General features: G+C 39.4%; 1 protein-coding gene across 3 annotated transcripts in view; it reads left to right on the plus strand.

The window, feature by feature from the left end:
• The window catches only part of MOCOS (molybdenum cofactor sulfurase), a 262563-nt gene that overhangs the window by 110027 nt on the left and 124868 nt on the right, over positions 1–27668 (plus strand). For 2 of the 3 annotated variants that reach the window (XM_080378145.1, XM_080378146.1), the window contains exon 5: positions 7059–7697. The exons of the other annotated variant lie outside the window; for it this stretch is intronic. In XM_080378145.1, coding sequence (XP_080234271.1) covers positions 7059–7697 — 639 coding nt within the window. The remainder of the gene's footprint in view (positions 1–7058; positions 7698–27668) is intronic. 3 annotated transcript variants of the gene reach the window in all.

The raw sequence follows: 27668 nt of genomic DNA on the forward strand, positions 1-27668 counted from the left end.
AGAGAAAGTCCAGGCATCCTGCTGTCTGCCAGCTTTGCGGAACTGGAGAGGGGATTTATTTGGTGAAGACCAGCTATGACCCTTTGTAAGCAAACAGGTATTTCCACAGTGTCTCCAGTGAACTGTGCAGTGCCTAGGAGAATAAATGCATTGGATCATAATGCTTCAATTCAGATGGCTGAGTGTGAATGCCTAAACAAATGGATGTTTTCAAATAGGAAGTGAGTGATTTTTCCATCATCTGCCTATGCCAAGTAGAGCTTATGAGGTGCGTTCCAGATAATCATTTATTTCTTAAGTTCAGGGAGCTAATTTCAGTGTTGCCGTAAGCAGTAGTTGTGTAGATGGGTGAAATCCTAATTACTCTTGAACAAGCAGGAATGGGAAGAAGTTGGGTTCAGAATGAGTGTGTTTTGAGTAAAATGAACAGAAAAGAAGTTTATGTGGATGTAATCAGTGAGGATAAATAAAGTAGTATGTGCCTATTTCACAGCATGTACTCTAAAAGGTGTAAATTTGTGCATTGTCATTATGAGAAAGGAAAATGAAACAGAAAAGGGGACTGAGCAGAATCTGAGAAAGAACTATAAGGGATTATTTACCCCAGTGCGCTTCCTTATGCAGGTATTAATCCATGGGCAAATCCTTCAATTTGATGGACCTATGCTGGGTTAGCTGCACAGGTCACAGAGATGATATGGCTTAGATTTCTGTTAAAAACATTGCTTTAAGAGAAAAACCCAAAACGTTTACAAGGGCTTTTTTTTAATTAAATTAATATTTTGCTGGAGAAAGACAGACTTGGCAGATTTTTTTTCCTGCTTAAATATATTTGATTCTTTAAAATATTCATAGATTTCAGTTTGCTTTTGTTTGTATTGGGAATTGACAACAGGGACATAACTCCATGCGGTGACATACTGGATTGAACAGACCTTGTCTTTACAAAGTAAGATATAAGACATTTCCTACCCAGGCGGCTTCGCTTTTTAGTTTGTTAAACCAGAGCATTTCCCTTATGGATATAATTGTAACCAGTTAAGCTAAGCTGTCACTTCTGTCAGTGAAAGAAGTTAAGGAAAATTTGGGTTTTATGTTAATCAGTGCATGCTTCTTTATGGTATCCTTCTGCATGGGCTGGAATGAGCATACCCACATCTTCGGTTCCTTTTCCTTCATACACATAAGGAGAAAACTAAGTACAGAAGAACTACTGCTGCATGTTAAGTTAAGCCTAAAAGCAGGGTGTTGGTCCCAGTGTCTGTAACAAACACAGCAGTTTACAAGACCTTAAGATTCCTCCCTAAAGGTGATGGGAGTTTTTCAATTGATTGCTTTGATAGCTGGAGCTGAGTCTTAATTAATAAATGAAGAAGGTTAAAATGCTCTTACCCAGAAATGTAGATGCAGCCACTGTCTACACTTATTTGCACTTCTGTGCAGAAAGTATTAAAACATCAGTTATGAAAAGTGTTACCCTCTAACTTTAAAAAAAACCCAACAAAACCACAAAAACCCCTACATCAAAATATTTTGTTTGACCCAGAAATCACTTTCTAATTTTTTTAATTGTCGTTAATACAAACCCCATTCCTTAAACAACAGCACGTTACATCTTTTCAGAGTTCCTGTAGAGCAGACAATGTGATGAAATTTCTGAGGCTCAAGCTAAGCATCTCTTAATTCATGTCCAAACTGGATTTGTGCTTCTGGGTAGCATGGCAATGGAAAAAAATTCTAATAAGAAATAATTGTTATATGTAAATGTGCAGCTGAAAAGTAGCCTTTATAAAGTGCTACCTGAATTTGTACTGGTGAACAGATAACTATGCTTCTGTCTTCAAATCTGAATCTCTTGTTACAATGGCAATACTTAAACTTTCAAAAGGGGTCTTTTTTTATCTAGATCAGCTACTGGCTAGAAAATCATTGTACTGACAATATTTATTAATATACAATCTAATTGAAAATGTGACTGCAAATATGAAACATGAAAATCACAAACTCCTTGGCCATGTTTTGATCTTGCCAACTAGAAATTGAAATGTTTGCACCAATTGGAAGTGTGGAGGGACCCAAACCTAGCAATATAAGTTGCTTTTCAGCTTTTTACAATTGTTTGCGGAATGGTAAATTTTAAGAGAGTGGAGAAACTGATATGAAGCATATTTTATAACTATTTAAAGCCCAGAAGCACGGAAGAAAAGGCATGTAAATCAACAGAATTTTGGGAGTCTGTAATGGAAATAAATAGTATGGGCATCTGTACCTTTGTGGGAGCACTGCTATTGATCTGCTGCTGAAAACCACAAACAAATTGCTGGTGGCAAGGAGGAACATGGGGTTTTTTGCATGAGGTAACAGCCGCCAGGCAACAGCTTTGGGGAGCATCCTTTTCGTCTAACTTTCAGTGACATTGTGTACTTAAGGTAGCTGAACAGATCAGTAGCCTTTACCTTCCACAGAGCTGCCAGTGGCAATGTGGAGTGTCTAGTTCTAATTAAACTATTAATTGAGGCTGTTGGATTAGATAAGTTAGATAATATGACTACTCCCTCAAAATTTATGACTTGATGACAGATACCTTTAAATGTAAAGTCCATTATTAATTATGTGTGTATTAAAGGTATAAAGTAAGACTGCAAGCTTGGTTGAAAATGTGTTGTCTTTCCTTACTAGTGGTTTGGAGTGGTAAGGCATTTTGGCTCAACTGCAGTCATGAAGATACAGAACTCTCACGGCAACTTTTTAAAAGCTTTAAACACCAGTTAACAGAGAGATCTCAGAATACGTGTACACAGGGAAGTGTGGTCAAGTGAGGGCATTTTCAGTGGCTACTCCCTGGACAGGCTTCTTGGCCATGCATTATTGACCTCCTTGTGTTGTGATCTGTGCGCTCTTGTTGGAGAGGTGAGAGGAGGGGGGGAAGGGGTAGCGAGTCATGATGGGTCTTCAACGTGCTGCAAAGATGGAGTGTGCAGCTTCCTCCCCCACCCTGACAGCCTGAAAGCAAGGTACTGGGCCAAGTTTCTCAGCCTTTCTGCTATCTTCCTGGTGATGGCACAGCTGTATCAGTATGTTTAATGAAATAATTATCCTCTTAGTTGTTTCTTCCAAAGAGTCCTTTGAAAAGTAAAAATTTGTAATACTATAAAATACCACTGCTGTTTGCAGCTGTGATCTATAGTAGATAAAGCTATCAGTTTTAAACTGCAAGTCTTCAGTCCTGCTGCCAACAGTGACCTTATATATGGCTATAAATCTTCCAGGAGTGTAATAAAGGGGAACTGCATTTCACTGTAATTGGTATGTCTTACATGCAGGCAGAGAACATTAGGAATTCTGTGTGTAATAGCCAGTGCTTCCCAATATTCAGGTCAAAACAGAGGATGTAGTACTGTGAGCTGCAGGAGTCATTCAGACACATTGCAGTTTTCTATCCCTAAGTACTCTGATTTTATCATAGCAGTGCTGCCCTAGTTCAGGAGTTTGTGGCATTCATTTTATAAACTTTATTCTGAGGTACTCACAGCTCTTCTGCTCTGTGCATCAGAAGTCGTTCTGGAAAAGGAAATTCCCTTAACTCATTGCTATGGCTTTATTTATATATTTTCCTTTTTTAACGTTTGAAATACTTCAGTCAAAATGTAAGTCTGACTTTGAAAATGCTAGCTCTTTTTCAAGCACTGCGGTCAGAGCAATTTTATGAGGAATTCAGAGACCCAAAATGCAGATAGGTACCCAATGAGATTCACAAAATAGCGTATTTCCCATTGAAGTCAATTAGAAATGTAACTTGGTTGTTTCTTAAGCTTTAGGAACTTAAATGCCTTTAAAAAAAAATAGCTGTAATTCATTTGGGCACTTTTGAAAATTTTATGCTAAAGCTTGTTTTTTTTCATGTGAAAGTCAGTTTCTGGTACTGAACTAAATAGATTAATGTATCAGTGTTACAGCTTGAATTTTATTTACAACTGTTCAGCTGTTCTTGAATTTGAATGATTTAAAATTAAATATCGTTAAAATACTACTGATGTGCATGAGATTTAAAATAAAATAAGAAAGTACTCACTGGCTCTGATACTCATGGTTGAGCAACAGCATCCCATTATTAAATCCTGATCCACCATTCCTGCATCCCAGCTATTGTCATTCTACAGTGTCTTTTGGTAAAATTAAGTGCTGCAGTAAGCAAGTCCAGTTCCTATGGAGAGCTGCAGGTTGTCATTTCTGAGAAAAATCTGTCATTTTGCCTAGCTGTGTCTGACCTCCCACTCAGCCTGTGTGGCACAAAGAGGCTGACTGGGGAGGAGAGCAGGAGAAGCATAGCGACTAGAAGAGAAGCAGGCTTGATAAGGCTTCAGCACGCTTTTTGTTGCTGCTCTCGTCAGCTTGCTCTTGCGAAAAGATGTTAGGCATTAAGAATTTGCTCCTGTCACCTAGCTTTTTAACTCGAAAGGTATTCTTTTTGTGCACATACATGTGGATACATAACTTGGCCTAGTGCTTACAGAGGTAACAACGCGAAATATTGGATACTTAACTGTTGTTGATTTTTCTTGGAATCGGACAACCTTTTTGTGATTTGTGTTTATGTCAGTGTAATGATTCCAAGACCTATCCAATGTGACTGTAGTGCATGCAAAAATAACCCACATCAGATAATACAGACAAAATTATGTCCATAACTACAAAGGCCCAGACTCCTTACTAAAGCATTTTCTACAATTCTCTTTCCCTAGAAACAAGAGTCTAATGCTCTCCTGCTCTCTCCCTGAAGAAGTTAGGACTCTTCTTGTTCTGCTTTCCACATTTTCTCTGTCTAGGTGAATGCAGGGAAAGGAAAATAAAGGCAGAATGATACCAAGACTGAAACTGAGGACATGGCTCTGTGTCGTAACCCTTACAGCTAGCTCAGCTTCAACAGAGGCTGCTGTCTGGGTTGAGAGGGTTTCAGATTCCTTCAGCCAGGTGTCCTGTGTGACACACACGTGCTTCAAGCTGTAGTGCAGGTGGTGGTGGGAAAGGCTGTACAGCTCACTGCAGGGGAAGGGGGCCGGTGGGTGAGTCAGTGACCAGAGAGAGCACGTCACAGTGATGAATCAGGCAGGCTGTTGAATTCAATACCCAATACAAAAACTTCTGTGATTGTCCCTATCTTCATCCCTACATGGCTTCTAAAGTCTAATGGAGAAGTTTGGTTTCTCCGAACATGGTCTTTAAAAACTATGTCCCAAGCTGTGGATACTTGCAGCAACTATCCCCTGGAAGATCTATTTCAGAAACATCCTTATGAATTCTTTCAAATGGTTTCTCAGAATGTTTAAAGCTTAAATCCATGACCTGCTGGTGTCCTTCGTAAAAGCTGAAATTCTTTCTTCATTTCCAGAAAACATACCTACCAATTGCATCAGGTTTCAAAAATTTGTTCTGAAGAAAGTCAAGTCTTATTTGGGCCTGTGAATCCAACTGTTGCATCCTGTACTTCCCAGTACAGTAAGACTTCCCTTCAACTGAGGAAAATATTAATAGTATCATTTTGGTGGGCCTTTGCAGGGTATTTTTTAGTCCTAATCACCAGTCACTGCAATTGTTTCTCTTCCAGTGTTTAACCTTTTGACTGCTGCATGCCACACCACCAGCTTTACCACCCTTTGACTGTAGTATTTGTGTTTCAGACTGGACACATAAAACTTTAGGGCATTTCTCTCTGCTGGCCTATGGTTCAGGAATTTTTAGCTTGAATGTGTCACGTAATCTTTTGCACAACTTACATTTAGATGAAACTGTGTCTTCAGTTTCTGCCTGTTCTGGTAAGGGAATTTTCTGTCATATAAAACATGCAAACTTTTAGCGATCCACATTGGGAACCAGAGTTCGTAGACCCTCCAAGTGCTGGTCTGTACCTTGAAATTACACAGATCAGAGTGCCAGCTGCTTGGAGAGCACTGATACATTATGTTGTTCACAGAAATGCTCTGCAGCAGAAGAGATGCACTGAGAAACCCTGTTAATCTTACCTTCCTTGAAAACCAGACAGCATTGCTAAGCAGCAATATTTATGCTTTGGTTCAATTTTGTTTGCTATGCTCCGTGCACTGAAGCTGATATCTCTCAGACGGTTGTTACGTTTCTTGTTAATATTAGTAGGAGTTTTATAAAAGTTAATTCAAAGAAAGTTCATCAGGTGATAAAGGTAAGAAAGGTGACTGAATTGAAGCTGTTCCTCAGCCTCTGAAAAGACCCATCTTGCACACTGCAAAGCTATGAGACACACAAGCTTGCACGGGGGCCAAAAAGTGCATTAGATGGTGTTAACAAAAACATAGTTTAGAGCCAGCAAGGTGCTTGCTGTCCAGGCATCAACGAGTGTGTAGCGGCGTAGATCTATCTCAAGAGATTGGCTTGCTTAAGTTTTCATAGTCTGGCTCATTGCAAGTCATAAATTGCTTTAGGTTTAGATTTTCTTTGTGGACTACAGAGATTACTGCCTTATGTGCCTAAGGAAACATAGTTTGTTTTTTGCAGTCTTCTGTTTCTATTGTTGATAATATAAGCAAGGAGCAGAGCTGTGAGCTAAGGTTTCGCTGCTGAATCCTGTGACCCTTAACCGGGATGCCCAGTATGTAAACATATTATTTTATTTTAACTGAAAGTTATTCTGGCTTCTCCAAATACTTTGTCAACTAAAAACCCTAATAGCTTTCAAATAAAACTGGACTCTCTCAAGGACAGTGTAATTTTAATCATATGCAGGCTTGATTCTGATCCCAGTGAGGGGCCAGACTGGCCACTCTATTCAGAGCCAAGCAGAATTGGCTTCTATCCTTAAAACCACAGCCATGTTCACTGCCACATTGGAAGGAATCTCTTATGGGCAAAATTATTTGGGTTACACTTCTTGAAGTTTATTGTGCTATTTGGCAAAACCTTACCACTTCTATTCGTATCAGGTGTCAGAGCAGAAGAATTTATGCTGAGGAAAACCAACATATATCACACAGCAATAAAATAAAAAAATCAGAAAATAACTGGATCTTTTCCCCCCTTTTTTTCAGAATATTGCAACACTTTCACACTACTGCTGAAGATTACACCATCATTTTCACATCTGGATGCACAGCTGCACTTAAACTGGTAGCAGAAGCATTTCCTTGGATACCTGAAGGCACAAAGCAACCCAGCAGTCGATTTTGTTACCTAACTGACAGCCACACATCTGTGGTGGGTATGAGGGGGATAACTGCCTCAATGAATGTCTTGTCTGTTCCAGTAAAACCAAAGGAAATCTTTTCAGAAAAAAGCAGGTTACTGGCTGAAGAACAAAACTGTACGACACCTCATCTTTTCTGTTACCCAGCTCAGAGCAATTTTTCTGGTACCAAATATCCCCTTTCATGGATACAGGATATCAAGTCTAGAAAACTGTACCCCATCGAAGTACCAGGGAAGTGGTTTGTTCTACTGGATGCAGCTTCATATGTGAGCAGTTCTCCATTAGACTTGGGAGTGCACCAAGCTGACTTTATCCCTATCTCATTCTATAAAATCTTTGGATTCCCGACTGGTTTAGGAGCATTATTGGTAAACAACCGGATTGCCCCCCTCTTAAGGAAAACCTATTTTGGAGGTGGAACTGCAGCTGCCTACCTCGCAGGAGAGGATTTTTATTTCCCAAGAAAATCTATAGCAGAAAGGTAAGGCTTTGTTTAACAAAACAAGGGGGTTGCTGATACGCAGATGTCTTAGTGCCTGCACTGGGCTGTGACACCTGTGCTTTTTTATGCAGTTCGATAGTTATTTCATATCTAACTCTTTTCTTCTTAGTATTCTTTTTTGTACCTGAAGAACATAATCTGAAATACCTACCTTCCTTCTCTGACCTAGTTTGTCACAACTGATAAAAATATAAGGCTTGATTCAGTAATATAAAGGTCAGTCCACGCATTTTTAAAATTTATATTAAGGTACCTCAGTGGTACCCTGGTTTGTTCTTGAAGCTATGCATCTGGAGCAGTTAGGCCAAGGTTGATCACATGGTGTAATGACCCTCGGTGAAATTGGAAAGTAAAGTCCATGTATTTCACTGGAAAGGTGGCATGCTTTACTCTCAAGAGAAGATTTATCAGAATAACATGTGCAGTAAGATAAATTACCTAGGACAAATATTTGTAACACTCTTATTCCCTCACTGAGGTTCTAGAGAAACTGTGAAGCTCTCCTGCAGAAAATAAAGGACACCTGAAGGAGGTCAAACATATACACATAAGGAAATGCAGGGCAACAAGTAAGCTTCCCCGGTTCTTCAACACCTTGAAACACCACTCTTAGTGATGCGTGGTCTTTCTGCCTCTCTCCCTCATGCCAGCAAGAGCTTACATAAATGCGGTAAAGGGTCTTCTTTCGTGTCTCACATCCAGTAGATCTGCACAAAGGAAATGCTTGAGATCAGCATTTAATATTAAATTACCATCCTTGGAGAGGATAGAAGTGAAAAGAGGAAGTGGTTAAAAAAGCCATTCATGCCTTGCATCTGTTCATGGATGTGTATTTAGCAGCACAATGTCCTGCATCTCCCATGATGTAAATGTCTGACCTTTCACTGTACATGTAGTAGTGCATAATGATGCTTCATGTGTGTGCCTCTCTTCTAGGTGTGTGCTCCGAGTGCTGCTGTGGGGTTTTGGTTCTGGTCTGGTAGATGCAGAGGCCAGCTGCATTAGCCTTTCTGTCTTGCCATATGAGGTTATGCATTACTTCTGAAAAAGAAATTGGTATGCTACATGTCCAGTTAATCCTTTAATTTAGAAATAAAAACAACAAGGAAACATTGGCATTCCTGCCTCTGTTTCTGGATTTTCAAACCAAAAAAGGCTTTGAAGTGCAGCACTCACTGAAAGTCAGGATGAAAGGGCATAAAAATCATAGGATCCTAGGATGCTCATACGTCACCTGCAAGCCAAAGAGAAAACCTGCTTTAATTTGACCTAGGCAGGCTCTAATTTCTGATTGGCTTTTCTAGAGGTAATTGACACACAACTCCTGGGATTGCATAGTGGATAAATATATTTGAAATACATTTTATATTTCAATTCTACTTTCATATGTTTTTTTAATTAAGAGGGGAAAGGTATGAGGGAACCTAGTATCTGGTATCTTTTTCAGCACTTTTCAGAGGTTGCCTTAACTATAAGCCTTTCATGTATCTGAGGCTGCCACTGCTTTCAAGGGGTTTTTTACTAGATCAGAAAAAGGGGCTACTTCAACCTTCTTCTACTACAGAGTTATAAACAAAGGAATTTGTCCAGTTTGATTCCTCAGTCAGGCTGGGTACAGTGTCTAATTGTGGTATGAGGAAACCTAACTAAAATAATCAAATCTGACAGCTGAATACCCAGGCATGTGATGCTAGTTCCTGTTAGACACCAAAGTGTCATACAGACAGTCTGAGTCATTAGTACATAGGTAAATATTTACATTTGTCCTCATTTCATCTTTTAGTTATTATTTGAAAAACTAATATTTAAAAGTTCATGTTTAGAGCATCGTTGATGCTGCCTGTAATCCCTAGTGAACTGTGGAGACTTAAAGTCCTACCTGGAGAGGCCTTAAGTCTTCAAAGACAGGTCAGGAATGAGGATAACCACTTTCTTGAAAAAATAAAAACAGTATTGAAATTCTCAATTAGTTTCCTCCAAGCTGTATCATCCAAATGTGGTTGATTTTTTTTTTCTTTCAGATGTTATGGGGTTTTGTTTTCTTACGTTATTAAAGTGTTTTCCTGATAGTAAAATGCAGAGTTAAAGCAGTTAGGAACAGAACTACTAGGCTTCAATTGAAATGCCAGGCCACTATGGCCAAAGCTAATATGATTACCTTATCTGTGGCCCATGTTTCCATTTCTTTGCTAGTGACTGAAACACCTGGGTCGTTATTTCTCATACACACAGCAACTGTAGCCAGGTTTCATCCCTGCCAAATTGCAGTTAAGAGCCTCCATCCTTGGAGGTATCCAAACCCAACTGGATAAGGCCTTGAGCAACCTGCTCCAGCTGGATATAGTTTGGGCAGGAGATTGGACTTGAGATCCTCAGGGGTCCTTTCCAGCCTGTGTGTTTCTTTGATTGATTGTGCATACCTCTGCCAAGCCTCATCTGCATTCTGTCTTTAGGCATGTCTTTGTGATTTCAAAAGGTTGGTTTCTTAAAACGTCTTTTTTTTAAAAAAAAATCTTGTTTAGAGTGCTGAGTTAACAATGGGATTGAATACACTGAAACATGTTATTTCATGTGATAATTTATAAGGAAACTTGAACTCTAGCAAATACCACTGGAAAAGTGGATTAGAAATGTGTAACTGAATACTGTTAGCAGAAGGTATTCCCTGTCCATGCATAATCAAAGTGCAGTGTACTAAGGAAATAGTTTTTTCTAAGTCAAGGTGAAACTTGAGTGGAGATGTGTAATGAGAGGGTGTTTATTCATCTTTCCTTCCCAGGACTGTCAAAGTGGTTGTTACCTTTTGTCTTAATGGATACTGGTTTTGCTGCTGTTTCTTGTACTTTATTTTGTTGTTCTCGCTATATAAATTATTGTATCATAGTCTCTCTTGCATTCCTTTAATACCCTTAAATCACTTCCACATTTTCCCATTTCATGGCAGTAGCCAGTCTTCCTATCTCAACTTTTAAAATCATGTTTATTGTATTTTCATCCTTATATCAAACAGCTTGACAAATTATTATTATAATTCAAAAATCTAGCCTCATTTCCCATGTTTTTTTCTGCACAGCATGAGATAATAAAATAATATGATTATGTATAGCAAGAAGTCAGCGATAAAATATTCATCATCTGCCCTATTTTTCTTTTGTATCTGGGACTGCTATTCAGAATCTGATCATCCTGGAATTTATGACTAAGGGAAAAGAAGCTGTTGTGTTATCTGTAAATTGGATATCTGCATCTTAGTCTACCAGTGTGAAATATCTAGTGCATTAGCTGTTGTGTGTTTTTCGTTTCCAAATGCATTTTCAAAAGCTTTGTAATCCAGATGGCATGACTTTGTCCCTGACGAGTTTTAGTGGCTCTTGCCTCTGCTGCTTGAACGATTTGACAGCCCCAAAGTGGCACCCACACTTTTGTTGTCTGTGATGCATTGTACTTAACCAAAGCAGATTTCTTTGTTCTTGATGCTGTAGACTTTTTGAGGTGATTCAGTGGTTGATATATATGACCTACAGATAAAAGGTTAGATCCCTTAAGTTCTGCAGGAAATGCCCTTAGGGAGGGCCCACCTGTATTTGCTGAATATAATTTACCACTTTGGTGAATTATACTAGAGATAACCTGGAAAACTCTTGCACGTGCCTATGCAGGTGTGCATATGATGACAGGGTCTGGATTCTCACTTGCATGCTCAGTTTGTACAGGCTGAGGGGAAGAAAAGGAAGGAGTGGGAAATGGAGGCAGAAAGGCAGGGATGGGAGCTATCACCAGGACCCAAGAGCTGGAGCTAGAGACAAAAACCTGAGGTTGGGTGGTGGATATGGAGCAGCTAGAGAATCCCTTGGCAAAACACTGGTCTTCTGCTTGAGGTCATGTCTTTAACATTATTGCATGTTTCTGTCAGCACAGGAAGAAGGAATATAGTGATAGGTGCCGATTTATTCCATAGAAATACATGGAATAAATTTTCATATTTATATAGTGCTCTGTAGCACTCTTCATAGTGCTGAGAAATCACCAAGGACTGGGTCGTGTTTGGAAGAGCACAATACTTAGGCACATGTTCACCTTGTAGTCTGGCGTATGCCCACTGACTTCATGCTCAAGGGCTCTGTCCATGGGCCCATGATTACTTTTGTGTGGTAAGTGGGCTTAAATATCACCCTGTTAACTATTACATTTTTTTCAAGTATTTTGTTATGCTGCTTCCACGTTTTTGTGACGTTTAGATATCTCCAAACAGAACCACTTATGGGGGAATTTCCAAGTCCATAAAATTCCTGAACAAACATCCTTTCAAACAGCAGTGATGACTTTCAGATGAGCTACTTGGGAGATGGCGGGGTCTTCATCTAATTTCTGATGTGTGCGCACCATGAGGCTGCCTTCTGCGCGGGACAGACCAATTGCAGCCACTGACGGGGACGTGTAGGCCTGAACAGGCAACAAGGCGGTGAGCAAACCTCTTCCTTCCCCTCATCCCGGTGCAACTCCGTCCTACAGAGATGAGAGGCCAGAGGCCACTGAGCAGAACTCTGTAGGGCGCTCACACAGCTGTTCTCCCTGCCTGAAAAGTAGACAAAGTCCTTTCATTTAGCTGATAGAACTTAATTCTGACAACTTTTACATCTGTTTTTCAAAACAGCTGTGTAAAAATAAAAGTTCCTTTCTGAGTAACTAAAAGAAAGTTCAATTAACCTGTTACTCTTCCTTCTCTGCAGAAGTGTTAAATATCTGCTGGAAAGCTTCAGGCAGTTTGTCTTGTTACCTTTCAGGACATCCAAGGTGTCCACTGACGTTTGCTGTGTTTTTCTGCCAGCCATCACTGCAGCCAGCCAGCTTCTTCAGTATTTGATGCAAAGGAAAATTTTGCTTAATTCTTTTTCTAGCTCCCACCATTAAGGATGCATTTGAATGTCGCTTTGCACTCTAATCCTCCAGGTGATATTTTTTTCCAATAGTGAAGTTGTTTCATTGCCTGAAAACTCAGCAAAATCAGAATAAACTGGAAGTTGTAGATCAGTGAGCCAAATGGAATCCTGTGGGGATCACTTTTGATTTTGATTCAGCATGGGATTCACCTTAAATTGCTGAATCTGGGATAAAATGAAAGCAGTGCCTCTGATAAATACTTGTAGAGTGCAACCAAACACTTACAACATATTTGTGAACTTGGATTAGTGCGCAGTCCCCCAAAAGAAGCAACAATGCAGATAAAACGTTGTGGAGGCAACACATCTGGCAGTGATGGCTTGCTTCAGTCAGTCAGCCCCACCCTTGATCATTTGTACAACTCTGAGATGTCTTGTCTTATATTCACAACCTCTTGCCTTGAAAACCCCTATTAGTTTTGAAGACAGCCTTTATTCTTGAACTTTTGTTTGAGCAGCTGGTGTTCCTTTTTAGCTACACAGCTGGAGAAGATTGGTGGTTAGGATATTCCAGGTTATACAAAATCCTAGTTCAGTGTTTCCAGCTGAGGTTCAGGCAGATACCTCCCAGTATACAAAGCCAGCTCTAACTACCAGGCTCTTCCAGCAGAGATTTGGGGTAAAAAAAGAATCACCTTCCTTTCTACTCCTGAAATGCCTGCTCCCATGTTTTACAGAGTCCAGAGCCACAGAAGGTGCTCTTCTGAGTAAGCTCTTCACAGAGTCCCAGAGATAAATACGATTTTAGTTGTGTTTTCGTCCTCAGGGTTTCCTATTGCACAATTGGGAAATCCCCATCTGAAGTGGGTCACATTTAGGGCTTAGAACTATAAATGCAAGGAATGAGCAAAAAGGATAGGCATCATGTTGGTTAATGTCTAAATATTTGGGTCTATTACAGCATGCAGTTACAGTATACAGATTCCCAAAGTACTTTTAATCAAACCAGTTCAGGTCCTCAAAGCAATGTAGCCACCATGTCATAGACAGCCATACCAGGCAATTTACATTGCCTCGGAGGAAGATTCTACATTTCGGCACACTGGAGTGTCTTTTGCTGGGGGAGGTAGTTTTTTTTTAAGAAGGGGAGGTGGAGGATCTTGCTTGCTTTTCAGCAATGTTCAGCGAAATGAAATTAATAAAAAACAGAAATGCCAAGAATTTTGAACTGTTGTGGATTCTCTGTACTTGGAAGTAGGCTGAACTTAAAGTAAGCATGTTTCTTCTCTCATTGCCAAAGCCTCATTGAAAGCCAGTAGCAATCATGTACCTAATGTAGTCACATGCCTAGTGCACAGAGGCTGATGTAAATCACACCAAGCATCAATCTGTATTCTTAACCACCTCCATCCCAGTATACAACTGGCACCAAATTATTGACATGAAATAAACCTTATAAATTGCTAGGAAGCTACAATGCATGCATTTTTAAATAAGAGAGATTTGGAGCTCACTATAAAATGCATTTTTCTTAAAATATGAAGTATTTTGAGTGATAGAAAAAAGGAATTCTGTTACATACCAGGACTTGCTTTTGCCTTTGATCAAATACAGGAAAAATTCTGCCTGAACCAGGATGTATCTTTGTAGTCATTGTGGCTAGCAAGTTGTCATGACATAGTTTTACCCTAGGGAGTTCTTACACTCAAATTTAGAAACAAACCTTGTCCCTGAGTCTTCTTCAAAAGGCTTTGTGAATTTCTAGCACCAGCTAGATTTCATAGCATTTCTTTTCTGGTGATAAATTTATTGTACACTTTTTGTTGTGCTTTGTAGATTTTACATTTGTAACTGATTAACTTGTTTGATATATGAGGAAAAACAACGGTAGCTTGTTTGGCATAAAAATTACTTTTTTTTTTCTCTTCACCATTTGTATGGTGTACTTAGAATATCTTGATATTAGCATGTAAAAGGGGTGAGACTGGCTTTTTGACCCAGACAGTATTTACAACATACAAGTCCTGTTCAGATAATGTTAAGGGATTGATTTACTTCAAAGTGCAGGAATTAAAGCTTTTGCTCTCTCTTTTTACCTCAGGCAGTTCTTAGGAACAGGACTTGCTATAAATACTCCATGGTATAGTATGTAATTAGTGTAATGCTCTTCGTTTGACTGCTGAAGTCAGAGACAAAAGTGAGAGCTCAGGCAGACATACGGAAGAGCTGTAACTAGTATCAGGGGGTCAATTTAGATATTTAACATTATTTTAACCTAGTTTTTATGTGCTACAAATCCTCCAGCATGTGTGCTTGTGTGTTTTAAATACTTCCACTGTGATGCTGAAATTTTTCTGAGCTGGCTACTGAAACTTTATTGTCTCCTTTGGACTGAGTTTAATCCTGGTTTACAGAGTGCAGCCTGAGATGTGCAGAGAGCACAGAGTCCAGGCAGGAGCACATGCTGCCCGTGGGCTTGGCCCTGCATGGGGCACATCCCTACACCTCTCCAGAACCACCCAAGAAGGGATGAATCCTTCTCACATCTTCCCTCCTTCCTCAGGAAAGCAATTGCTGCTTTTTTCTAACCTTCAGTGGGGGACTTCCCTGCTCCTTCCTTGTACTATAGTACCTCTGCTGCCCAAGCAGGGGAAGGGTGGTAAGGACATCATCAGGGCAGGCAGTGACCATGACAAGGGGTTTTATTTTTTGCATTTTGAAATTTTTTTAAAGCATGAGTTTATGTGAGCGGGAGAAAAGCATGAGCTAATAGAAATGAGGAAAAAGTAGAATGGAAGTGACAAAAACAGAGGAAAAGCTGAAACAACATGTCTTTAAGGGTGGCAGCCCCAGATGTGGTGATGCAAGGTTGCTGCTGTGCGGGTGGCAGCTCTGCGTGGGAACAGACGGTTCTGCTCCATGAGGAGGGCTTCTTCAGGTGGGGGTGGGGTGGGGAAGAGGCTGCCTTGGGAAGGGATTTTCTTCATGAACCATTAGCAGCAGGCAAGGAAATTCTAGAAATATGGTTCAACATCTACATCTCTTCACCTCTCTCCACTCTGCAAATGGGTAGCAATAGCTTGTTGGAAGCTGTCACGAGTTTTGGGTCAGGGCCAATCCCATCAGTATGTACCAAAGCTTCTGGCATGTCTTCTGAATGGATGCTGCTGCAGCGGGCTCCAAAGCAGCTGTAGCATGTCTGTCGTTTCTTCAGGTCTTTCTGTTTTGGGGAGTAAATGAGTCCAAACTGCAGGATACTACAGTGCATGGCTGCTGTACCGCCCAGGCTCTCTGCCAGCTGGATGGACGTCGCATCACAGACTGAGACACTCAGGTCCTCATGTGGAGCTGGGGCTCACTGGTTTGCCTGCTTACAGCTCTGAAGATTAAGTTTAATTTCCCGTGTTCATGAGAGCTGAATCCCTTATGGCCTGCTCTGTTGCCAGGTAGAGCAAAGCAGCTGGGACCATGAAGCCCACGACGAGTCCATTTGCTGGGGCTAATGGTGAGCTGCTGCCTTGGCAAGTGCAGCTCCGTGGCAGGCCGTGGGCACTTCTCCAGAGACACGCACCCTGGGAGCAAGGTTGTCTGGTTGCACAAACTCAGCATTTTGAACCATTTTGGTTTCAACAGTTTTGTCATTTTCCCATTGAAACCTGTTGCAGTGTAAAATCCCATCCACCTCTGCTGGGTGGCTCCCTGCCCGGGGCTGATTTTTGCACAGAACTGAGGTAGTTGTGCTGGGTAAATCAAGGACCATTTTGGATGCATAGTGGAGAAGGTGTGGGGGGAGGAGAGCAGGCGTCACCCACCCAGGCATCTCTGCAGAAGTGGTGATGGGGAACAACTTTTAGACTTAGGAAAGAGTATTGAGTTGGGTTTTAAAAGAGAGTAATGGCAGAGCAATGAAAGCAGTGGGGAGGGGAATACTGGTATCTGTTCTCCAATTCAGAAAAGGACTGAAGCATATGTATTTATGTCAATCTTTAGCTCAGAAACTTCTCTCAGCATTAATGGAGATTTCAGCTTGTATTTTAAGTAGAATAACTTTATGCTAATTGAATTATTGTATTTCTATGTGGATCTTTTTGGAAGCAAAACTCTCAGGAAATAATTATTTTCTCCCTTTATAGCAGATCCTGTCCCCTTACTACTTGTGTGGGCTTGGGTTATCCTTTTCAGTGGGCATGGTGCAGAGGGAGGCATGGTGGAGTGTGCCTGGCAATTAAAATTACTGGCTGAATGCAATCCACATTTAGTTCTTCCGAAATGGGATGGGGCTAGGTTGTTTCCTTTAATGTTTTGTCCTTGGTGCAAATAGTCATTATACAATGAAAAAGTACACTCCTGTAATAGAAACTGATACTAAGGTTATGTCAGGAAATGCCCGACCACAAATGATAAAGCATCTCCTCTACTATAACATACTAATGCACCATAGCGTCATAAGTTGATGTTACTTTTATTTGCCTTTTTCAGGGAGAACATGGTAAAAATCAATAGGTTTCATTCTGTTGTGCATGGATCCCTTGATATCCATGAACTTGCCATAAAAGCTCCACAAAAAGAGAATGAGACACCTTCATATATGACGTGGCAACCATATATGTGATGTTTCGAAAGAGATCATCACCTTCACTGGATTTTTTCCTAGTCCAGTGACTTCCTTCCACTCAGAATCATGCTTCTAAAATCTTTTTTGAAAGGTATTCTTGATCAGACTTATGCTTATCAGTATCATCAGAGATAAGTCTGGTCATTTAAGAGAAGGATATATTTTTGCAGTCTAAATAAAGTCAGAATACAAGAGGGCAAGATGAAATGCCCATAAAGGTTTGTCTGTTAATAGCAGAAGAGTCACAAAACTGTCTTAAATTTAATGACTCAGATTATGTGACTTTTTATGTGATACCCATATTATTTTATACTTTATATATAGATAAGCTACAAAGAACTACTTTCTCAAAAAGTTCAGTGGTCACTGGCTTCCAAGTGGGGCAAGAGATACATACAAACAGAGTAGTTTAAATGCTTAGATGATACCACTCAGCCTACTGTTCGAAGATTACTAGTACAAGCACAGGTTGGGTTTTTGTGGTTTTTTTTAATCTTCTTACTAGTCAAATATATGCAAGAGTGCATCTGGCAGTTGTGCTCTTGGGAACCCATGAAAGAAACATCTACAGGCTTCTCAAACAGATTTAATTCAGAAGAAAAAGAAAAATATTGATGCTCTTGAGAAAAAAAGGTTTTACAATCTTTCTTGACTTTCACATATAAGCAATGGTTTCCAGAACAGGAAATACTCAGATTTGATTAAACATTTGGCTGTCACATTTCAGTCTGTTCATGTTCAATTAAAAAATTCAGATGGATTCTCTAGCATTATTATAATCTACTTTTTCCATATCTAGGCATTTATATTATCAGATAACATCTGCTATGGCTTAATAACTGTGTCAAATGATTGTAATAGCTTTATTTTCAGTGAATTTTATGATAAAAAGTTTTAGAGTTACAGCAGGGAAATTACTTATTCTGAAAGGATTGCATCTCCTATTTCATACTTTATGGCAGACATTTTGCAGTTATGTTTTTGGGTAGTACTCTGAAGTGGCCCTTTTTTTTGTTTGTTTTTTTTGATTGCTGCTGATGCCAACAGTTTGTAAGTTCTGCTGTATAGATCGCATGGATATTCTTCATAACATCCACTGGTAAAAAGTGGTTAGTATGAATCTAACTCTTATCACTCCATTTGGCCTAAATTTGAGGTCGTTTTAGTTGATCTCGTTAGCTACACTAACATATGACCAGTTTAAGTGACAAAAATGTCATGCTGCTTTTATCAGTAACAGATTTAGCATGGTCTGTCCTCTTGGGCAAAACAATAGATTAATGCTAAGTAACAGTAACCTGGTTAACCCTTCCTACAAAAGCAAATTATATTTTTAAAAGAAGTTTTTCTTCTGTCAGTATACAAATGAAGGCAGCTGCTTTGAAGTCCTTATCAGTATTAGACAAGGATGTTGGTCATGTCAGATTATGTTTAGGTCTTTTTTTGTGTGCGTATACATTTTTCCTGTATTTTGTCATGATGGGTTAGTTTAGAAGGACAATATCAATGTAAACAGCCAGAGTCATTGTTAGCCTTAGATTTCCTGACTTCGTCTTGAGAAAGATGAAAGATAAGATAAACCTTGCATGAGCTTTTATCAAATCAAATAAAGTATATGTATGCATATAAGAAATATAATCTTTCACCGTGGAATATGAATATGTGGACACCAAGGTATCTCTTATAATCTTTTACTGATTTTTTAATTTGTAACATTTTTCTAGTGCCATCTTGACTACTCCGTTGTAGTATCATTCAAATCACATCTCTGTGTGACAGAAATCTTTCAAAATAAGATTTTACACATCAGATGATTACATATGAGACTGTTCTTTCTTTTTAGAGAAATAGGTTTCATGCTGATTTGACTGCCAGCATAATTTAGAAAGCACCAGCAATGTTGTGAAACATTAGCATTTTGGGTCCAGTGGTCTGAATATTAGAGCTTGGTTTGTTTAAGAAAATAAGGATGCTGTATGTTACTTTGTTGAGTATCATAACCTTAGCTGTAGCTCTGTCTGTTTTAGATATTACACATCTGAGTAGGAAACAGTCCCCTTATATTTAGCCATTCACAAAGAACCACCTTTTTTAGAAGCACAGAAGTGGGCAATTCGACTGTGTGCTAAGTCAAGCAAGTGTGGCAGATGACCAGCTTGGCTGAACAGAGAATTCATGGAGCTCAAGAGGAAAAAGAAATTGTATGATCTCTGGAAGCGAGGTCAGACTTCACAGGAAGATTACAGAGCTCTGGTTGATATCTCCAGGGAGAAGACATAAAAGGCCAAAGCTCAATTACAGTTGAAATTGGCTTGTGTGGTTTCAGATAACAAGAAGGGCTTTCTTGAGTATGTTAATAGCAAGAGGAGGTCTAGAGAAAACAGTGGACTGATATTTGTTGAAGCTGGTCATCTGACTAATAGGGATGAAGAAAATGTGGAGGCATTCAATGCGGTCTTCAGTAATACTGATAGACTTTGGACTGCCCAGTCTCCTGGGTTGGAGGGCTATGAGTTTTGAAACAGTGACTTTCCATTTGTGGACACTGAAATTGTAATGGACCAGGAGTGTTTACAAGTCCATGGGGCCTTATGGGATTCTCCTAGAGTACTGAAGGAGCTAGCAGATGTTATGGCAGGACCCCTCTTGATCATCTACAAAAGGTCTTGGGAGTCTCAGGGGATCCCTGCTCACTGGAATCTAGCCAGTGTTACTCCAGTTTACAAGAAGGGCATGAGGGAAGACTCAGGAAACCACAGACCTGTTAGTCTAACCTCAGTTTCTGGAAAAAATTATGGAGAAGTTCATACTGGGCACTATGGAAAGGTATTTAAATAATAATGCAGTCATCAGGCACAGTCAACATGGGTTCATAAAAGGAAAGTCCTGTTTAACTAATTTGATATCCTTCCATGATAGGGTGACCCACCTAGTGGATGAAGGGAAGGCGGTGGATGTAGTTTTTCTGGGGCTTAATAAGGCTTTTGATACTGTCCCTTCACAGCATCCTTCTGGACAACTGTGGGATGAGCAAGTTCACAGTGTGCTGGGTGAAGAACTGGCTGAAGGGCAGGGCTCAAAGGGTAGTAGTGAATGGGGCTACACCTGGCTGGTGACCAGTCACCAGTGCTGTTCCTCAGGGTTCAACTCTAGGGCCAGTTCTGTTCAATACTTATCAATGATCTGGATGCAGGAGTTGAATGCACCATTAGCAAGTTTGCTCATCATACCAGACTGAGAGGTGCTGTTGACTCTCTTGAGGGACAAGGTGCCTCACAGAGGGATCTATATAAATTGGAGCATTAGGCATTGATTAATGGGATGAAATTTAACAACTCAAAATGCTGGACTCTGCACCTATGATGGAGTAACGCTGGGCACCAGTATAAACTTAGGGAGGAGTGGCTGGAAAGCAACCCTGTAGGAAGGGATCTGGGGGTGCTGTTTGACCGTAGGAGTCAGCAGTGTGCCCTGGAAGCCGAGAGGGTGAACCACATCCTGGGGTGCATCAAACACAGTATAACCAGCTGGGCAAAAGAGGTCATTGTCCCACTATATTCAACCTTGGTGCAGGTGAGGACCTTGAGCACTGGGTGCAGTTCTGAGTCCCACAATTCAAGAAGGATGTGAAGTTCCGTGAAAGCACCCAGAGAAGGGCAGCAAAGCTGGTGAAAGGGCTGGAAGGCATGTCCTGTGAGGAGTGGTTGAGGACTTTGGGCTTGTCTAGTTTGGAGAAAAAGAGGCTGAAGGGTGACCTCATTGCTCTCTACATTGCTCTCTACAGCTCCCTGAGGAGGGGACGGGGAGAGGGAGGTGCTGGTATCTTCTCCCTGGGATCCAATGATAGGACAAGTAGAAATGGTTCAAAGCTGTGCCAGGGAAGGTTTAGACTGGACATTAGGAAGCATTTCTTTACCAAAAGGGTGGTCAAACACTGGAACTGTCAACAATCAGAGATGATTGCTGTAGGTCCCTTCCAACTGAATCAGTCCTGTTCTGTTCTGTTCTGTTCTGTTCCGTTCCATTTCATTCCGTTCCATTCCGTTCCTTTCTATTCCATGCCATGCTGTGATGGGCCGTGCCATCTCCAGCTTTACATTAATATAGCTGGATCAGGTGGATATACGAAAAATCACCTTGCTTTCCATGAAGTATAAATGCTCTTCTGAATTACCTGGATGTTTCTGGAAGTTTGTAGATGTCATATACAAAATCTTTCTTTTGGAAATTTGTTTTTTTATACAACATTAGATATTTACTCACAGTTATTTTAGTACAAATTCATCTTAAACCATTCTTCCTATATGGAAAATCTTGTTCTGCAGATTCACATTGAATAATGGTATAGGAATGTTGCTTGACAGAAGTAACTACCCTTAATCTAATTCATTAGGCACCAGATTTTTTGGATGCAGTTGTTAGTTTCTGCATTATACACTGAAAACACATGGACGTCTTTCTCAATGTATTAAATATTCCAGAAATAGCATCATGTTTCACTTCCTTTTTAAAAATTATTTTCTGAAGTTGCCAGAATCTCTAAGTGTGACAACTTGCTCTTTCTGAGAAGTATTATTAAAGTCATTTGTTTAAATTTTGACTGCTGTTTATCTGAAATGAAAATATTTCATGGGAAAGCATTACTTCTGGTGACTTCTTTATGTAAAAGGCAGACAATGTTCAGTCAAAATGGAGTATTTGGTGGAAACTTCATAATTCTCCTTTAACTTATGTGTAACTTCTATTTTGTCTAAGTTATAATGTAAGTCATATTTTCATTGTTAACATTAAAAAGTTCAATATTTTCTGATAATTTCATACTGAAGCTGCTGTAGTGTTTGCAAGGTCAAAGTATCTTTTTCATTATTTTTCATTTTCCTGTCACCGTAACTTCCAAGACTGCAAATATATATATTTTCTGCTTATTTTAATATGACCCTTTGCTAGCACAACACATGTAGCTCTAGACTAGAGAGGTTGTACTCTATTATGCTAAAATCCTAGGAAGAATTCACAGGCTTTCAAACAGGTGATGCAGTAAAGGAGAATAAGCGTAAGCTCTTTGGGAGGAGAGTAATAGAACTGCTGTGTTGTTGGGGTGGGACTGCTGGCCCAATTCATCTCCTGTTGAACTCAACAGGAGACCTTTGATTATGTTCTATATGCCAAATTTAATACCTTTTAGTAATTTAAATACATTTTTTAATACATGAATTTTCATTGATTCTCTATTTAGACATTTCTAGTTGATTTTCCTAGGCAGATTGCTAAAGATTCATGGGTGAGCAAGAAAACAACCTCTTTTAATTGTTCATAAGAATTACGCTCTTGGCATTTAATGAATGTGCTGATTAAAATAAATCAATAAAAAGAAGCAGGACCGTGCACTTTACCTGACATTTTCTAAAGAATTTGGGATTTTATATATGTGAATATGTATGATCACACATGTAAGCAAGAAACCACAGTTGATTTACTGGTAGACAGGCAGGTATGGAAAAATGCCCCCCCTGCAAAATTTGACTGTGTGTAAGTGTACATTGTAGATATAACAACTTCATGCAGCTGTAACTCTTCTGTTCTCTGTTACCAAGTGTTGGATTTACAAGGTGTCTCGCATATAGAGGTGCAAGGCACAATTTTAAATTTTAGTGAGGACATGCTCACTAATGCCGTAGTGTGACTAACGAGAACTTGATAAAGGACTTGGCATGCAAAATGTTTCAAATAATAGGATATAATGAAGCCAATTTTTTCTTAATAACAAGATTGCATTTCCAAGGTTGAGCACCTTCATAATTTTCTTGTTTGTATTCTTTAAACTGTGTTGCTTATGTAAGTTCACAACAGAGCACAGGTAAACATTATTAATGGAATTGGTGTTAACCTGACCCCAGCCAATAAGACATCTCAGTGTATCAATGTGAATCAAATTGTGCTATGTTTCTCTTGTTAAAAGAGAAGGGTATCCAAAGTTGTTCGTTTGTAGCAGACATCCTAAAAATTTTCTATAAATCCTTCTATTATGGCATAAAGTATATGAAGATTAATGTCCACAGTATGAACATTCCTGTAGTCTTTATTGATATGTAATATGTATAGGAATCTAGATATATTCATTTTGTGTTCCCCAAAAATTTCTCTGATACCTAAATGCTGTTAACAGTGTCATCAAATCCTTAATGTGATAGTATGCATACCTTAGTGGGTGTGCTACCTTTTAAAATCAACTATATGAAATTTTCAGAAATTCTGATTATTTCATGAATCAAACCAACAGTATAACTACAATTGAAGCATAGCAAATATAGGTTTTATTTCAGTTCTCCATCTACAAGAAACTGTGAATTAACACATGCATCTTCCATGCGGGGAGTACTAAGTAAGTTCCCATTTAATCTCCCTTCCTGTCTGATGAACACAAATGCTTGGCAGTCAGAACTGTGAGTCAAAGATAAAGGAAAAATTCTTATCCTGTCCTGGTTTATTTAAATTATGAGCTAAAGGGAGGAATGTGAATCTTGAACAGATCATTTTGTAGTTAATGAAGCAGTTATAACAGCCAACGAGATCTACCTTCAGCTATGACCGTAGAAATGTTAAAAATTTATATGATCATAAGAATTCTCAGCAGAACATCTTATTTAAGTAAACTTTTCTTATCTCTGCTGCTTTCCCAAGTTAAAGATTAATAATCCATTATTTTAACATTTCTGAAACATTTTTTTTTCCTCAGGTACACAAAGAATTTAACAAAGAAGACCCAACCATCATTAACTATCATGTGGTGTTCACTCACATACTTTTTAATTTATAGTGGCATATTGAAAAGGTGTGAAAATACCTGACAAGTCTGTCAGATTTGCTGTTGTGTGGATGTCCTGAAGAGGGTGGTGGAAGGGTAGTATTTGCTCACTATATGTCCGCAAATTGGCACTGTCAACACATTTTCAAGGTGCAAATGACATGTATGAAAAGGAAACCTGTAGACACACAAACAAGGAGAGTATACCACTAGTGAGTTTTTTCATGGAATCACTGACCAAACAATATCTAAGCCATAAGGATGGATGCAGCATATTGCATGGTGAATATTTTTTCCTCCAGCTTAAACTGAGAACTATTTCTTATTCCGAGCCTACTGGAGATGGAAGCCTGTAGCTAATATCCAGATTAACAGAGGTGTGGGACCCCCTGTCTCATGACAGGTTAATTTTTTGATTCTGCATGGTCCTGTGTGTAAGCCCTGTCTTACATCCTTTGCCTTTTTTTAATTCTGGCTGGCCGAACAGCATCTCGGGCAGTGACCTGGCAAACAGACTGATCAGTGCACCATCAGAGGGTGAGCAGTAGCTACAGTACTGTATTCCTAACTGTTTCTAAGTTTTCTGGCTGATTTGTCCTGCCTTGCTGGCAGCATGTCTGTAGATTTAACTGGACAGAAAGTAAGAACAGAAGGCATGTCTCCTCACCTTTTCTCTGGGCTGTGCTGAGGTGTGTATTGATTGCAGCTACAGATTACAGTTTAGAAAACATTGGAAGAACTTGATGTTACAGAAAACAGCAGCATATCAAGTCAGCAAACTAATAATGGTTTGGCTCTTTTAGGGCTTCTCATGACTCAAAAAGTTTTTGAGTGATGCTGTCCTCAGAATACATAATGTGAATCTGAACTCCTTCTGTAACAATAGCTAATTAATCACTTAATTTTCAACTGGTAACTTTCCAGGCATACGCTGCTTTTTTGAAGTGTTAATACGAGATTATTTACACTGTCCTTGTGCCCATTCAGTTTCCACTGAAAACCTAAATACATGACAAATTCTTTAAATCCAAAGTTTTTATTTAGGGAAGAGGCCAAAACCCTAATGTTGAACCCAGCTGTTTTCATTTCACAGGGAGGGCAGTAGCAGTTTTAAGTCTGCTTCAGGGGTCCAGGCTGTGCATGGTGCTGTAACCACAAGTGCTCCAAGGACAGGGGAGCTGTAGTCTCAGTAGTCTAAAATGCAAGTGAGGCAAGGCTCATAAGATGCAGTAACCTAATTTATTGGACCAACTGCTACAGCTGGGACATCTGTTTACCTCTCTTTATAAAACTTGCCTTACAAGGTTTAGACACCATTAAATCAGGCAGCATTTGCTGGTGCTCCGCTGAAAATAGACATCCAGACACTCTCTTCTGTTTCTTGCCCCTTTCTCCTTCAGCCAAAACCAGAATTCTAACAAAGTTTAATTTCTAGGGAGCAGCCTTATTGTACGGAAGAAATTTAGTTCTTAAGTTTAAAACAAAACACAGTATAACTTTCGTACTGGAACATATAGTTATCAATTGCAACAGAAACTTTCTGCCTTCATATACCGCAGTGATTTGACATCCCATGGTGGTGTAATTACTATATGCATTACAGATCTGCAGGAAAAAAAGAAAGCGATGACAGTACCATTTGTCAGATTTCCATAGGGGAAAATATCTTTGGCATCTGTTTCAGTTTGCCAAAAAAAAAAAAGGGGGGGGGGGGGGGGGGGGGAGGCTTTTTTGACAATGTGTGTATGACATTAAGCTAAATTGCACAGGACAAGTAAGATAATCCCCTTTATAATATACCTTTGAATAAACCCTAATCTTAAAAGGAAGAAAAAAAGTTAGCAGAACTGGGCGGTGGGGGTAGGGTATTTCAATATACCGAATGTAAGTGAACACTGGTGAAGTTAGCGATTGAATTTTAGACAGCGTTTTACACTCAAAGATGGACTTGATTCTGCAGACTCAGGCAACCAGAATTCAGTGAGGCATGGTGGCTGTCATGTTTTCTCTGTTTGTTTAATAATGTACATATCTAGACAGCCCTAATTAGGTTTGGAAGTTCAGAGCCCTTCTGGGTCTTCTTGCAGTCTCTGGGCCGATCTGAGAAGACAGTGTTACCTTGTACTATTTCCAACATTCTATCTTAGTATTTTTATTTCAATCATTTCCTGACATCTGGGCAAATACAGTCACCAGAGTGATAAAACCTTGAATCCTTTCATCCTGGCAATTTGTTTACCATATAAGATGAGAATTTCTTTATGACTGAAAAGTTCAAAGCTTGTCTTTTCCCTTTTAGTATTGACTTACAGCAGCATCCTAAGAGAATGAGACCTTCTTGGCCTGTATGAGATATATCAGTAATAATCCTGTTTGCAAAACCCCTGCATTGGTAGAAAATGCTGACATTCAGACTAAATGTGACAGCTTTGCAGGCTTTTTTTATAAATTACATTTTTATGATCTTCCTTGTAAGATTATCCCAATGAAATGTTGACTCATTATTCTGTTTTCACTCCATTGTTTTTCTGGTTTTGTTTTGCAATCCCCTGATTATACTTGACTTAAGAAAAGCTTCAGAGAATGCCCTGTATTTGCAGTGTGAATTACGATTGTGCCAGTGTGCATAACAATTACATTATAAATATTTCCTCAGCCATTTGATAAAGACTCAAATTAAGAAAAATAATTACCAGTACAATTACAATTATATATAATTACACTATATTCAATTTAGTTTATCTCTAACCTCCTCTTGCCATAATGTGTGCATTGTTGAAGAATGAGATTTTAGCTGACTGTGTTGGAAGTAAACATGGATTCTTCTGTCTTTTACAACATATTTTGCTTAAATGTAGAGTTTTATCAGCATGTTTTCTCACTGGAAAATAATGCAGTTTAGCTGGTTCGACTTCAGAGCAGCCTCCTAGATGATTTTTTTTTCTTATGTGGAGTTTATCTTCCATTAGGTTATAGAGACTGTTCGCTCCTAACAATGCTACTTCCTTCAATATAAATTATTTATACCTGGGCAAGCATAGTTAATTTGTACTTCTACAGTAAGAGAGGTGCGTGGCTGCCGGATTGACTAAACACAGCAGATGCTTTTCCAGAGAAACAAAGTCTTCCAGAACACTGAGTGAGGAGCCAGTGTCTCCAAGAGAGAGCGGTGCAAAGACCTGGCCCTTATTTAGCATAAATATTAGCTGTGGGCTAACCAGTATGTATCAAAACACCTCAGGAGGTAGAACAGCTGAGATGTGCTAGCTTGCTTTGTTAAACCAAGTATGTACGTACCTGCTGTTCCCAACAGCTGCACTTACACTGTCTTGCTTTGGAGCAATTCATCAGTCCTTTATAAAAAGTAAAAGAGAACACGCAAAGTAGAAAAGAAAGGACTGCTTATTTGGCATCTTACAAATCAAGAAATGCTCTGTGGTGCTCCATTGCTGCTGCTTCTGACTTGAAGTATTCAGCTGGTATTTAACAAGACCATCTTGTCTGGTCACATGGCTCTTAAAAGGTACACAGTTTTGCTGACAAGAGAGGCTACGTACAGCATAGTCTGTACTGTGTATTGCTGTTTATAATGGATTTTATTTGTTATCTTCTTTATATTGCCTTCAAATAGTCCCTTGATACTTTAAAGC

This window comes from Falco punctatus, assembly GCF_963210335.1.
Source record: "Falco punctatus genome assembly, chromosome: 3".
Lineage (NCBI taxonomy): Eukaryota > Metazoa > Chordata > Aves > Falconiformes > Falconidae > Falco > Falco punctatus.